Source organism: Tachypleus tridentatus, chromosome 10 (genome assembly GCF_004210375.1).
Source record: "Tachypleus tridentatus isolate NWPU-2018 chromosome 10, ASM421037v1, whole genome shotgun sequence".
Taxonomy (NCBI): Eukaryota; Metazoa; Arthropoda; class Merostomata; order Xiphosura; family Limulidae; genus Tachypleus; species Tachypleus tridentatus.
In genome coordinates this window covers 101,760,342-101,776,049 of record NC_134834.1, presented here as the reverse complement: position 1 = coordinate 101,776,049, position 15,708 = coordinate 101,760,342, and the positions used below count along the sequence as shown (strand labels likewise).

Here is a 15,708-nt window from a genome sequence, read left to right as displayed (position 1 = left end):
ATAAAGCTAATGTAAACATTCCTGTAGTTTTGTCTTTGCTGTAATAATGTCAGTTTGAAGATATGGATCTTGTGTCTAGTCTGTAATAAAGCTAATATCAATATTGTGTCTCGTCTGTAATAAATGTAAACATGTAATAATGTCAGTTTGTAGATATGGATTTTGTGTCTAGTCTGTAATAAAGCTAATGTAAACATTCCTGTAGTTTTGTCCTTGGTGTAATAATGTCAGTTTGTAGATATGGATCTTGTGTCTAGTCTGTAATAAAGCTAATGTCAATATTCCTGTAGTTTTGTCTTTGCTGTAATAATGTCAGTTTGAAGATATGAATCTTGTGTCTAGTCTGTAATGTAAACATTCCTATAATTTTGTCTTTGCTGTAATGATGTCAGTGTGAAGATATGGATCTTATGTCTAGTCTGTAATAAAGCTAATGTAAACATTCCTGTAGTTTTATCCTTGGTGTAATAATGTCAGTTTGTAGATATGGATCTCGTGTCTTGTCTGTAATAAAGCTAATGTAAATATTCCTGTAGTTTTGTCTTTGCTGTAATAATGTCTGTTTGTAGATATCAATATTGTGTCTCGTCTGTAATAAATGTAAACGTTCCTATAATTTTGTCTTTCCTGTAATAATGTCAGTTTGAAGATATGGATCTTGTGTCTTGTCTGTAATAAATGTAAACATTCCTATAATTTTGTCTTTGCTGTAATAATGTCAGTTTGTAGATATCAGTATTGTGTCTTGTCTGTAATAAATGTAAACATTCCTGTAGTTTTGTCTTTGCTGTAATAATGTCAGTTTGTAGATATGGATCTCGTGTCTTGTCTGTAATAAAGCTAATGTAAACATTCCTGTAGTTTTGTCTTTGCTGTAATAACGTCACTTTGTAGATATGAATGTTGTGTCTAGTCTGTAATAAATGTAAACATTCCTATAATTTTGTCTTTGCTGTAATAATGTCAGTTTGTAGATATCAATATTGTGTCTCATCTGTAATAAATGTAAACATTCCTGTAGTTTTGTCTTTGCTTCCCTCTAGTCTTACACTGCTAAATTAGGGACAGCTAGCACAGATAACCCTCAAGTAGCTTTGTGCAAAATTCAAAAACAAACAAACAAACTTACCAGCTGTTATATTCTACTCATTTTTTTGTTATGTCTTATTCTCACTAACTATTGTATTATTTTAATAACTTAGTTTTGTCTTTTTCCCATCAACTGTTGTATTCATATCATTACTTATTTCTTTCTTATTCCCACCAATTATTGTATTATTTTTATTATTTAGTTGTGTCTTATTCTCACCAACTATTGTATTCTTATCAATAACTTATGTTTCTTTTATTCTCACCAAATATTGTTTTATTGTCATCACTTATTTCTGCCTGTTCTCACCAACTATTGTATTATTTTCATTATTTAGTTCTGCCTTTTTCTCATCAGCTGTTGTATTTTTATCATTACTTATTTATGTCTTTTTCTCATCAACTATTTTATTGTTTTCATTATTTAGTTTGCTCTTTTTGTCATCAGTTATTGTATTCTTATTAGTTATTTCTGTCTTATTCTCACCAACTATTCTATTATTTTCATCATTTAGTTCTGTTTTTTTTACCAGCTATTGTAATCTTATCATTACTTATTTCTATCCTTTTCTCATCAACTATTGTATTCTTGTCATTACTTATTTATGTCTCCTGTTTTGTCAGCTGTTGTATTATTTTGATTATTTAGTTCTTCCTTTTTGTCATCAGCTATCGTTTTCTTATCATTAGTTATTTCTGTCTTATTCTCACAACATATTGTATTATTTTCATAATTTAGTTCTGTATTATTCTCACCAACTATTGTATTATTTTCGTTATTTACTTCTGTCTTATTCTCACTAACTATTGTATTATTTTCATTATTTTCTTCTGTCTTATTCTCACCAAATATTATATTATTTTCATTATTTACTTCTGTCTTATTCTCACCAACTATTATATTATTTTCATTCTCTAGTTCTGTGTTATTCTCACCAACTTTTATATTTTTCTCATTAATTTTTATGTCTTATTCTCACCAGCTATTTTATTATTTTCATTATTTATTTCTGTCTTTTTCTCATGTGATATTCCATTCTTATCATTATGTATTTCTGTCTTTTTCTCATCAGCTATTGTTTTCTTATCGTTATGTATTTCTGTCTTTTTCTCATCAGCTATTGTTTTCTTATCATTACATATTTCTGTCTTTTTCTCATCAGCTATTGTTTTCTTATCATTATGTACTTCTGTCTTTTTCTCATCAGCTGTTGTTTTCTTATCATTATGTATTTCTGTCTTTTTCTCATCAGCTATTGTTTTCTTATCATTATGTATTTCTGTCTTTTTCTCATCACCTATTGTTTTCTTATCATTATGTATTTCTGTCTTTTTCTCATCAGTTATTGTTTTCTTATCATTACATTTTTTTTCTCATCAGCTATTGTTTTCTTATCATTAAGTATTTCTGTCTTTTTCTCATCAGCTATTGTTTTCTTATCATTATGTATTTCTGTCTTTTTCTCATCAGCTATTGTTTTCTTATCATTATGTATTTCTGTCTTTTTCTCATCAGCTATTGTTTTCTTATCATTACATATTTCTGTCTTTTTCTCATCAGCTATTGTTTTCTTATCATTATGTACTTCTGTCTTTTTCTCATCAGCTGTTGTTTTCTTATCATTATGTATTTCTGTCTTTTTCTCATCAGCTATTGTTTTCTTATCATTAAGTATTTCTGTCTTTTTCTCATCAGCTATTGTTTTCTTATCATTATGTATTTCTGTCTTTTTCTCATCAGTTATTGTTTTCTTATCATTAAGTATTTCTGTCTTTTTCTCATCAGCTATTGTTTTCTTATCATTATGTATTTCTGTCTTTTTCTCATCAGTTATTGTTTTCTTATCATTACATTTTTTTTTCTCATCAGCTATTGTTTTCTTATCATTAAGTATTTCTGTCTTTTTCTCATCAGCTATTGTTTTCTTATCATTATGTATTTCTGTCTTTTTCTCATCAGCTATTGTTTTCTTATCATTATGTATTTCTGTCTTTTTCTCATCAGCTATTGTTTTCTTATCATTTAGTATTTCTGTCTTTTTCTCATCAGCTATTGTTTTCTTATCATTATGTATTTCTGTCTTTTTCTCATCACCTATTGTTTTCTTATCATTACGTATTTCTGTCTTTTTCTCATCAGCTATTGTTTTCTTATCATTACATATTTCTGTCTTTTTCTCATCAGCTATTGTTTTCTTATCATTAAGTATTTCTGTCTTTTTCTCATCAGCTATTGTTTTCTTATCATTATGTATTTCTGTCTTTTTCTCATCAGCTATTGTTTTCTTATCATTATATATTTCTGTCTTTTTCTCATCAGCTATTGTTTTCTTATCATTATGTATTTCTGTCTTTTTCTCATCAGCTATTGTTTTCTTATCATTATGTATTTCTGTCTTTTCTCATCAGCTATTGTTTTCTTATCATTAAGTATTTCTGTCTTTTCTCATCAGCTATTGTTTTCTTATCATTAAGTATTTCTGTCTTTTTCTCATCAGCTATTGTTTTCTTATCATTATGTATTTCTGTCTTTTTCTCATCAGCTATTGTTTTCTTATCATTAAGTATTTCTGTCTTTTTCTCATCAGCTATTGTTTTCTTATCATTAAGTATTTCTGTCTTTTTCTCATCAGCTATTGTTTTCTTATCATTAAGTATTTCTGTCTTTTTCTCATCAGCTGTTGTTTTCTTATCATTATGTATTTCTGTCTTTTTCTCATCAGCTGTTGTTTTCTTATTATTAAGTATTTCTCTCTTTTTCTCATCAGTTATTGTTTTCTTATCATTACATTTTTTTTTCTCATCAGCTATTGTTTTCTTATCATTAAGTATTTCCGTCTTTTTCTCATCAGCTATTGTTTTCTTATCATTAAGTATTTCTGTCTTTTTCTCATCAGCTATTGTTTTCTTATCATTATGTATTTCTGTCTTTTTCTCATCAGTTATTGTTTTCTTATCATTAAGTATTTCTGTCTTTTTCTCATCAGCTATTGTTTTCTTATCATTATGTATTTCTGTCTTTTTCTCATCAGCTATTGTTTTCTTATCATTATGTATTTCTGTCTTTTTCTCATCAGCTATTGTTTTCTTATCATTACATATTTCTGTCTTTTTCTCATCAGCTATTGTTTTCTTATCATTATGTATTTCTGTCTTTTTCTCATCAGCTATTGTTTTCTTATCATTACTTATTTATGTCTTTTTCTAATCAGCTATTGTATTATTTTTATTAGTTACTTCTGTTTTATTCTCACCAGATATTGTATTAATTTCATTATTTATTTCTTTTTCTCACCAGCTATTGCATTCTTCTTATTCTACCAACTATTGTATGAATTTCATTATTTAGTTCTATCTTATTCTCACCAGCTATTTTACTCCACCCACACTTCATTTCTGCCTTATTCTCACTAGCTATTGTATTATTTTGATTATTTATTTCTGTCTTACTCTCACCAGCTGTTGTATTCCTTTCACACTTTATTTTTGTCTTATTCTTACCTTCCCATCAACTATAGTGATATTTTCATTATATATTTCTGTCTTATTCTCACCATCTATTTTATTCTCATATTTTAGTTCTGCCTTGTTTTCAACTATTCTATTATTTTCATTATTTAATTCTTCCTTATTCTCACCAATTATTACATTTTCTCATTCTTATTTCTTTTATTTTATTTTGCTCCATTCTCTCATTCTTCTGCCTCCACTTATTTTGTTAGTTTTATATTTGAATTAATATCTTTTGTAAGATTTTCATCTGATATTTTTTTATTCTACCTCCTTTCTTAGTTTTTGTTTGTGTTAAATCTTATTGTCTTGAGGTTTTTGTCTGTGTTATGATAAACACAACTTTGCTAATCTTGTTGTTTTATTATCATTTCTTAGTACCTGTAACACAAACATATCTCAACAGACTATTATCTGTGGTGGGAATGCATGACAGTCCATCCTTTAGAATGGTCAGGTGTTTAGGGCACTTGACTTGTAATCAAAGAATCACAGTCTCAAATCCCTATCTCACCAAATATGCTCACCCTTTCAGCCATATGGGTATTATAAGTGATAATATAATAAAATTCATGGATAAAAGAAAAACCCAAGAGTTGGCAGTGGGTGGCTATGACTAGTTGTCTTCCCTTTAGCCTTACACTGCTAAATTAGGGATGGCTTGTGAGTATAGCCCTCATGGAAAGAAGGAAATATTGGTAGGTATTTAGGTTAATTTATAATTCCATTTCCCAATTTAGGTGAACGAAAAATAAAAAGGGGCGGTTAGAAACTATTGTTTCTCTTCACCCCACACGAGGCAAGAATAAATTAGTCAACTGATCATGGAGATAATTAAGTGAATTGGAGTGGCTTGTTGATCAAGAGGGATGGTCACTAGTGACCTTTAGGTTGACAGATTTGTGGAATTAATTGAGGAGCGTCGGGAAACAGCTGAGAAGCGGACAGGCATGCTGGAGAGAAAATGTAGAACGAAGAGTAAGGTTCAGCACAACATTCACAAGCATCCGAAGAATTGAGTGGTGTGAATATAGTCGACGTGAAGGGAGCAGAGATGTGCAAACACAGCACACCGACATAATTAAGACTCGTGACTTTGGTGTACTAGACTTTAAACACATAAAATTTGGATACTAGAGTGACAGACCTCCTTTCAGGGCTGGGATCCATAGATCCCATGAAATGGAACGTTTGCTGTGGGGGGAAACGGGAGTACCCCGAGAAAACCCACTTTCACGACCAAGGCGCCGAATAAAGGCCCTGGCCGTGCCCGGAAGAAGAGCTGTAAGGAAAAAAAATACACAGATTAATTACAAGAGACATACATTAACACTTAAAATAACAAAGCAAATGATAATAATAAACAAAGGTTGTAACTATGATGCATTTAGAACTAAGAATACGATTGTTCTAAAGGACATGGTGGTTCTTCTGTGACGCATAGGTCTGATTTAACTAGGGCGAAGGAGGAGAGATGCAGAAATTCTTGTTTTTAGGCATAATGTTTCTAATCAGGAATTCTTTCTTTGCTGACTTGCTAGATGCTCTTGTGACGTGTATTTCTTCAGGATATTGGGTTTCTTGATGAACCATGATTATGTTTGTTTGAGAAACCGCATCTGCTGTTTGGACATTATTGGTTGAAGCAGAGGTTTCACAAATTTTAGACTCTTCAGTGGTGGTTTGTGTGCTATGGGATATTTTGTTACCGAGATCCGTTTGGGTATACTTGTCGGATGATTGATTTTCAGTTTGCGGGGTTTCTGTGGGCGGAGTGGATATTCCGTCAGGTTGTAAGACAGGTACATGTTGCTTAGGAGTCCTTGGTTTGATTGGGTGGTGTCGGGCACTAAAATGAATGACATGGTAGGAGCAGCCATTCCGTAGAATGGTATCGGCAATATGTCTACTGGGTGTTACTATTTTCATGAAGTTTGTAGCTTGACGGGAGGATTTTGAGTAAATCCGGTGCACGGCATATATCACGGACTTGGTTTCGTTTTCAACTGTGCATTTTATTTCACTTGGTTGAATGGAGTGGTGTACTCCTCTCAGGAAAACAGTGAACAGGTTAGTAGGGCTCTTGGTAGGTGCACATCTGATTTTAATAGGGGTATTCCACGGCTCACAAAAGTAGGATAAGTCCTCAGGCATTGACGGCTGGAGGAGAATTCCCCCTCGGCGTAGAATTCGCGTTCTGGAAGGGTCTAAGGAAGCGCCAGGGTTAGCCTACGCAATAAACGTGGCAATTTGAAGAGGCGAAAGGTGAGGCGGTAGGTCGTCGGCGATTACCGGCGGGATCGGCACAGCAGGACCAGGTAATGAGAACGTTATTATGGTATAGCAGGAGGAGAAAAACACGTCTGACTAGCTCGGTGTCAAGGCTGGGACTCTTGATAGCCCTCATGTACCTTTGTGCAAAATTAAAACAAACAAACAAAAAAAAACCATTAGTATGGATATTATGTGGAAAGTTGCTGCTAATTGACTGTCTTCTCTTTGTTCAGCATTGGAAGATTAGTGTCACTGGATGATAGTCACAATAGCTTCATTACGTTTGTAAAATACAATAATAATTGAGATGGATATCTGTAATAAACAGGATAAAGACAACCTAGTATGTTATGGTAACCTGGAAATCACCATTAACAAATGTTATCATAAACATGTAGTAGTTATAGGTATAGTCTGAAGTGTTATATTATAGAATCAAACTTACTTGGACAGAAAGTTAAGTTAAATTACTGGTATGTCTGGAAGAAGTAAGTAAAGCGAAATACACAACTTGGCCAGAGAAGTAAAGTATTGGTGTATTTATGATAAATTATCAAAACAAGTAACATAAACAGCCAAAACATATTTTATAGAATTGTAAACAAATAAAACAAAATATTGTGAAATGTATATATATATAATTTATTAATATTAAAAGTTACCTGGGCTTCAAAAGTAATGCTATAATTGGAGTAATGGGCCACCTCTTCATTTATTTCATATCATAAACCATTTTTTTATGGATAGATACCTGCCTTACTTCATTCAATGTCACTTTTTTAGGCATTGTTTTTGTGTATTTTACTACTAAATTGCTTGCTTAATTGAATGAGATGAAAATATTAAAATTATGGTATTTCTACAACAGTTTATTGTCTATTTAAACTATTTACCATAAAATGGAAGTTGATTCAACCAAACTCTCACATGTCCTTTACTTTGGTTATTCCTCTGGGTAAAGAGAAATGTAATTATGTGTAGTTTCAGTGAATGTTTACTTAATGGACTTAATATGTTAAACTTGTACATAGTTTGTAAGCTGGACAAATTATTAACTTTAAAGGTGAAGCACCTGAGGTAAAAGTTAAATACAATAAGTTAGTATAAGCTAAAGTTCTAAAATGTCATTAAATCTTGAAAAATTATCCATTAAGAAAACAAAGTTTAAAAGATTATGAAGTCAGGGTTAAAAGTTTTAACACACATTACAGATAATTGAAGACCTGTTTTAATAGAGTATTAATTAAAAACTAGTTTTGTTTGGGGTGTTTACTCTTATATGTTCATTCTTTATTTGAAGTTGTATTTTTTTGCTTTTTGTTAATATGTTTTGGCTGGAAAATTTTATAAGGTATGTGTGAATATTCCCGTTATGTAACTTGTGTGTAAAGATGGTATAGGTATGAATTTTCATTTACAATGTGCATAAATCATCCTATGGTAACAATTCTTGTGTGTTTAGGAGAATGTTAAAGTGGTATTAATCCATGAAACGTTTTAAGTTTTGTGGCTATTTGACACCATAGAACCAACCAATCTTCAAGCCTACTTTGGTTATTCCCCATGGAGTATGCTAAGAGAAGCCCTAAGTTTAATTTTTATATAGTACATACAATGAGAGCAAAGGAAAATTTGAGTGAAGTCATTTATTATCTTATAATTTTATTCTAAGCCATTAACTAACAACTTCCTCAACTGAATGTTCACACGGTGAGTCCTTTGGATGGACTCATACTGGAGAATGAATGTTCAGTGTAAATACAAGTTCATGTATCAACATGAAATATGGCAAGCCTTTAGTAAAATGCACACAAAATTAGTTGTACTATTAAAGTATTTGTACTCCAGATATGTCTGTGAATTGATAATGTCCATCAGTCTCGGGTTCTGACAAGTCTTAGTACAAGGTGATGTCAATAACTTCTTACAAGTTTTACAGTTTGTATATTGTACTTTCATAACGTCTGAAACCTCTGAAATGCATATCTACAGTTCTTCCAGTATCCCTAAATATGTATCTCGTGTTTACTCTCCTTTACCAAAACCTCTTTCTAAGTCATCAAAGTAGGGTAAAATAAATAGTTGATAACTCTGTCATTAAATAAACTAATATCATGTTGAATGGCTTTTCAGTAAAGGTCATGCCATATATACTTTAACATGAGCACATAGGTTTAATTAAACATTAATGTGGCTGCATAAGTGATTTTAGTATCTGAAATTACTTAACTGTTGGTTGTGCAAGTCAGGTTTAATTGAGAAAAATGAAGTCTGACTAAAGTTAGGACAGATGTTAGTTTGTGAACCTGACGATGACCGAAGAAGGTCGAAACGTTGTTCGCTCTTCTATGTAAAGTGTTTTCTCAGCCCAAACGAGCCGTTTTTGCATATAAAAGATGTTAGTATAGTACTTTTTAGGATCACCTTTGTGAATGTTAGAATAATAGCTTTTTAATGTATTAAGATTTACCTTTAATTTATTATTATTGTTGATCCATTAAGCAATAACTTGTTGTTAAAGAATAAACAACAAACAAAGATAATGTATTAATTTATCTGATATTTTAAATATTCCATAGGCCTACAAAAAATATGTTGAAAGTGAAAACAATAGCTTTTCTTTGCCTGGCATTGGAAATTATGACAAGTTGTTTTTCATTGCATATGCTCAGGTAATTGAATTCAAATTTCATGGTGTTTATAGTGTTTTCAACTATTACTGTGTTGATAGTTAGGGTTATTACATTGTAAACAACAGGGAAAGGTATTTAAGGACAATGTAATTAAACTACAGTTTGATTATATTTTAACTTTTTATATTGTGCCTTGTTAACAGTTATCCAGTTCAGAAGATTCGGTTACAATTTTGGAATAAAAGAAAAATTAGCTGTCTGATAGTGATATAACTTTTTTTTTCACTTTCAACAAGATAAAATTATTTCTATATAATTATGAGTTACAAGGTCTTAACAAATTCTATAGAAGTTATAAAGTAGATGTATTTAAGTAGCTTTTAATATCTGACTTTTGTTAGGCTTAACAAATTCTGTTAACCATGAAACCATGCACAAATATAATGCTAAATGTATAACAATAAAAAATAATATTTTAGTATTAATTATGTCCAACATAGGTAATGAGTTATTTTATGAAATCAAGCACACATGGCTTCCTAACTATAAAATAAAATGATCGTTTATGTTCTGGTAAATCAGACTTGCTCTATAAACAACTCAGCTGCCTCATTTTTTATACTGTAGTTTTAACACTGTCATGCTTGTATTATAGGTTTAATACAGTAATGTTCAGATCGTAGTATTAATATTGTCATGTTCACATTATAATTTTAACACTTTTATAATGGTTCTAATAGTAATGTTCACATTGCAGTTTTAACACTATATGTAGGCTCATGTTATAATTTTAATGCTTTTCTGCTCATATTATAGTTTTAACACTGTTTTTCTTATATTAAATTCACCTATACCTTAATCACAGTGTTACTGAACTACATCATATACTGTTACTTTACAATCACAGTGTTACTGAACTACATCATATACTGTTACTTTACAATCACAGTGTTACTGAACTACATCATATATTGTTACTTTACAATCACAGTGTTACTGAACTACATCATATACTGTTACTTTACAATCACAGTGTTACTGAACTACATCATATATTGTTACTTTACAATCACAGTGTTACTGAACTACATCATATATTGTTACTTTACAATCACAGTGTTACTGAACTACATCATATACTGTTACTTTACAATCACAGTGTTACTGAACGACATCATATACTGTTACATTACAATCATAGTGTTACATATACTGTTACTTTACAATCACAGTGTTACTGAACTACATCATATACTGTTACTTTACAATCACAGTGTTACTGAACTACATCATATACTGTTACTTTATGTACACTGTAATTCACCTGTAGTTACTATTCAGCTTTGTTTGAAGCATTATTTATTTTCACTTTATTTATGCTATAACTTGTCTATACTTTATATCTGTTGGCTTAGTGATAAGTCTGAAGGTTTGTAACATTGATAACTGGGTATAGCCTGTTGTGCAGCTTTGTACATAACTGCAAACAAACTTCACCTTGTAATTCTCCTTTGTGCATCAGATGGTTTAACTACATTCATAGTGTTATTCAAATGTTGTAGTTTCAGGTGGACTCTTAACCTTTCATTATTCCATAATATATTCAATTACATTATTATTCAATTTCATATATTTACGCCTTATTAAAAATGGGCATCAGCTATGTGCTGCACCCTTAGTTTAATTCATAGATTTTAAACTTTCAGTCAATGTGTGAGATTCTGAGAAAAGAGAAGGTAGAAACTCAACAGAAATCTTTGGAAAGTCCCAATATGATAAGGTAGGTTGTTACTACATCTATTAACCATGCAGCTGTTCTTTGTTAACACTCAACTAAGTGAATCTTCATGCCAGTTATTGTTTATTAAAATGGGTCAGTCAAGCAAATCAGTCTTCACTCCAGCCAAGCAAGTACGTCTTCACTCCAGCCAAGTAAGTAAATTGTCATGCCGGTTATTGTTTATTAAAATGGGTTAGTCAAATAAATATATGTATAGTTTATGCATGTTGTTTTCCCTTTTTTATTTGACAACAATATTCATTATACATGACCAATATCACCGTTCTTTATAACCATGGCACATTCCATTCATATTTATTTATTCTGTACAATATGACATGTACCAGATGTATTTAATTGTAAAATGTAGTTCTGTTTTGATATTTATATTTTAGCATGTATTTAATATCAACACATTTCCAAACACTACCTTTTAGTCCTACTCTACCCTTGACGTTCCAGTATGATTGGTGTGTAGTTTGAATACTGTTGATATATACAAAGGTTAATTATGTTACAATAAAATAGATTTTGAATATCCAAATCAGAAAATCAGTTGATTGCTTGTTGGAGAGGTGTGTAAAAGCCCCTTTCCAATGCAAAATACAGATATTTTCATATAGGGGTTTTAGAATTTCCAAAATGTATACATTCTTGTACTTAATTGAATTTAGAAATATAGATCAAATTGGGGAACCAGGAACTTCTAGTTTAACAAGTGAGAGGCCATGCAGCTGTTCTGTACTTCCATAATGAATAAAGATCTCTAGCTGGGAAAGGAGTTGCATATTGTTGTTTTAAAGAATTTCTGATCAAATTGGGGAACCAGGAACTTCTAGTTTAACAAGTGAGAGGCCATGCAGCTGTTCTGTACTTCCATAATGAATAAAGATCTCTAGCTGGGAAAGGAGTTGCATATTGTTGTTTTAAAGAATTTCTGATCAAATTGGGGAACCAGGAACTTCTAGTTTAACAAGTGAGAGGCCATGCAGCTGTTCTGTACTTCCATAATGAATAAAGATCTCTAGCTGGGAAAGGAGTTGCATATTGTTGTTTTAAATAATTTCTAATCACTTATTATTTTATTAAATTTGGCTTGCAGTCATCTTCCTTATTACAAAATAACTGCTTTTAATTAATCTTTATTGATACATTGTATTATGTTTAGAATGTCAGCATAATGAGCATGGTTCAAGTCATTTGCTAAATTCAGCTCTAGGTGTTGTTTCTATCTAGTCTGAGCAAGGAATGCACCTACTGTTTCATTTTATCTATTTTATGAGCATCACGTGGAGTACTTCACGTTACTTCTGGATTCTCATACTCCTAACCTTCAGCTAAGTTTACAAGATATTTACCAAACTAGGTGATTCTTGTGATACCTGTTCAGTTAGAGAGAGAAGGTTCGTTTTGATGTTTGAAGAAAGCAGACATCTGTAATGTACAAGATCTTGTTGATCATGTAATTAATTAAACGTAGTTTAATTTTCCGTTAGTTTCTACATTTCATTTGTATTATTCCAAACATTCTAATGTAAACTTACATTTCCCAGCTTGTTTACACAAAATAAGGCATCTCACGTTGATTGTATCATCACTTCCACTACACCACAGTTGGTCGTAAAGATCTTCAAACTGATACTATGTTTATCCTTAAATTACCACAGTGCTTTCCACTGTTGAACCAGAAAATAACTTGAAAAACCTAATTTTCCTCTCTAATCACAGAAACACCTTTTCAGTGTTTTAACCTTGGTTTCTGTACAGGCAGGTGAGGAAGTTTCTGATTTCATATGAGAACTTTTAGACTAGTAAATCTGACTTTTTGTTATGAAGATGGGGTTGTTCACAGTACTTTATTGTCTACTTGGTGATTTATTTAGATCTATACTCCAGATAAAAGTTGTTTTCAAACACATGCTCCTGTTTTTGAGTGCTTTGAAAACCTAGTTACAAATTATTAAGTGTTTACTTATTAAAGCACTCCTCACTCAGTGTTTGTGTGTAGAAAAGGTGGTATTTAACATTCTTTTCTTGTCTTATAGAGTAATGTCTACATTACAGCAAGTTTCAGACTTTTCCGACACATTCAACTGTCCTGCTGGATCCACGATGAACCCCGTTGAGAAGTGTCGTGTTTGGTAGTTGTCAAAGTCGGATGCTTTACAGGAATGGTAACAAGAAATAAGTATTATAGTGAATTGTTGTCAGACATGTGATATTAATCAAAATTAAAGGTAGTTAATTTCAGAAATTTTACGTCCTTGATTCTTCAGTTACTCATTTCAAACCCTGAGCCCAACACCGGTCACAACCACAAGGGTAGGGATAAAGGCTCCAGAAGTTTTAGCCACACAATTATTGTAGTTTTGAATAAATATGTTAACAAGGTTGGTAAATGGTGAAACTAAAGTAGGACCCCTGATAAACATCAGGAAGTTGTGAAAACAAAGATGCTGAACAAGGCAAATACATCCAATGCACTATTAATTCTTTCTCTTTATTTCTCAACTGTTTTGTCTATTATTATTACAAAACTTCAATAGAAGATTAATACATTTCTTCTTGAAAAATGTCATTCAGTACAACCAACAGAAGTCTGATACCAGCTAGTTACCACTGTTTATAGAAAGGTACAAGGCTTCTGCACATGTCTTAAATTACTCAATTTAGGATGGTCATTTGATGAGTTATATACAAAAAGGTGCAGGTAAATAAATACACATGTACTTCTCCAACCTGCATTTAAATTTCACTATTGTTCTGGTTCTTGCAAATAATTACAAAAGTTATGCCTATCTAACACTGTTTTACAACATTAAAAGTTAATGTTTTTTTCCTGAACTTGTAAATAAACTTATGACACTTGAAAGTTTACATATATATTATGTAGAAGAAAAAACTGAGCAACAGTGTAACAGAATAACTAATATATAAATATTTCTGTAAGATGGTCCCTTTACACATTCATTTTACAAAATAAGTGAGGGAATAATGATTGATATGGAAACTGATCCTAGAGTTCTCACATTAGCAAAGTACACAGAACATTAGTATAATAACAACAACCGAGTTAAAAGCACACGATCTTTGAAAACAACAACAACTTTCAGGATTTTTTGTTTTTCTGCTGAGCAAGTTGAGCTTTTCGCTGCTCTTCCACCAACGTGTGTGTCAGCACCAGCAACCTGTAACGTTGCCGCAAGTTACGTGCCTTCACGTGAGAGCTGATCACTTCCAGTGTATGCTTTGATGGGAACCACCCCCTTGTTCCATCTCGGATCAGTTCCCCTTCATACCACCCTACAAGATGAACAAAACTTTGTTACAAACTGCAATATTACAGGTATGAACAAAAACAGTTCTGATTGAATAGAATCTCTTAACAATAGTATATGATTGAAACATTTCAAAACTAGCATGTTAAAATGTTCTAAATTTTTTAAAGGAAACAGTTTGGTTTAGTTTAGATTCACAACTGTGTTTCTCAACATTTTCATCAGTAATCACATTTCTCATCTACAAGGAAATTGTAATTTACCAAATGTATCAAATATTTGGTAAAAGAGGGTGGATATTTTCAAATTGGATATTAACTAATATTGCATGTAATTAAAGGAATTAACATTTATATTTTTTATTCTATAAACATTGAAAGTGTTCAAATTCATTACACCTGACACTGATTTTTATTGAACAGGTACAAACGACTTTATGAAGTGATTACTGCTTATATTTTCCTGTTTTTAATTCAGTATATGACATAAAAACCCTGCACATGATGCTCTCCAAGTACAAAAGCTCTAACACTTTTAAAAAAGTTTATCTTTCTTTACATTTTTTGAACTTTTATAATACTTTCATTGTTGATCTGGCACATGACAAACCAAATTTTTTCCCAAACGTCTCTTTGTCCATTATTCCTCGTGATCAGTAGGACAACATTAATGACTTTACAACCAGCTCTTTCCATTTTATCAGTTTTCCATCACTCTCTTGAGTTGACAAACTCAACTCCAAGCCTATTCACTCTTTAATGTTGTCTTCCCACCTCTTCTTTTCCCTCTCAAGGTGCCTTACAAGATGGTTTTTACCACACCATGTGACTGTGAAACATAACCATACCATTTCAGTTTGTAATTTCTGACAACAGTTATCTTTGTATGGTCCAATAGCTTGTTTGAGATGTTGTTGTGGGCTTCTTCATTGGTTTATATGAGATGCAAAAGATCTTTCTGTAACAACTCACTTCCATGGCCTGTATTTTTCTTTGTAGATTTGCTGTGAGGGTCTACGTTTCACAAGCATACAGAAATATGGATATGATAAGGGAGAGCAGCAGCCTAATTTTGTAACTAAGTGTGATGTTGTTTCATATTGGTTTCAACCCTGCCAGTGCTGATGTTGTCTGCACAATCCTGG

At 31.6% G+C, this 15,708-nt stretch overlaps 2 protein-coding genes across 10 annotated transcripts in view; one reads left to right on the top strand and one right to left on the bottom strand.

Annotated features, from left to right (window-relative positions):
- LOC143229976 (endothelin-converting enzyme 1-like) overlaps nucleotides 1-13,534 on the top strand; it is an 87,983-nt gene extending 74,449 nt beyond the window's left edge. Inside the window, exons 17-19 of the mRNA XM_076462887.1 lie at nucleotides 9,453-9,545; nucleotides 11,213-11,286; nucleotides 13,332-13,534. Coding sequence (XP_076319002.1) covers nucleotides 9,453-9,545; nucleotides 11,213-11,286; nucleotides 13,332-13,431 — 267 coding nt within the window. The 3' untranslated portion in view covers nucleotides 13,432-13,534. The remainder of the gene's footprint in view (nucleotides 1-9,452; nucleotides 9,546-11,212; nucleotides 11,287-13,331) is intronic.
- Nucleotides 13,535-13,756: 222 nt separating this feature from the next.
- The window catches only part of LOC143229972 (uncharacterized), an 87,181-nt gene continuing 85,229 nt past the window's right edge, over nucleotides 13,757-15,708 (bottom strand). For all 9 annotated transcript variants that reach the window (XM_076462880.1, XM_076462883.1, XM_076462876.1 and 6 more), the window contains one exon: nucleotides 13,757-14,589. In XM_076462880.1, coding sequence (XP_076318995.1) covers nucleotides 14,396-14,589 — 194 coding nt within the window. In that variant the 3' untranslated portion in view covers nucleotides 13,757-14,395. The remainder of the gene's footprint in view (nucleotides 14,590-15,708) is intronic.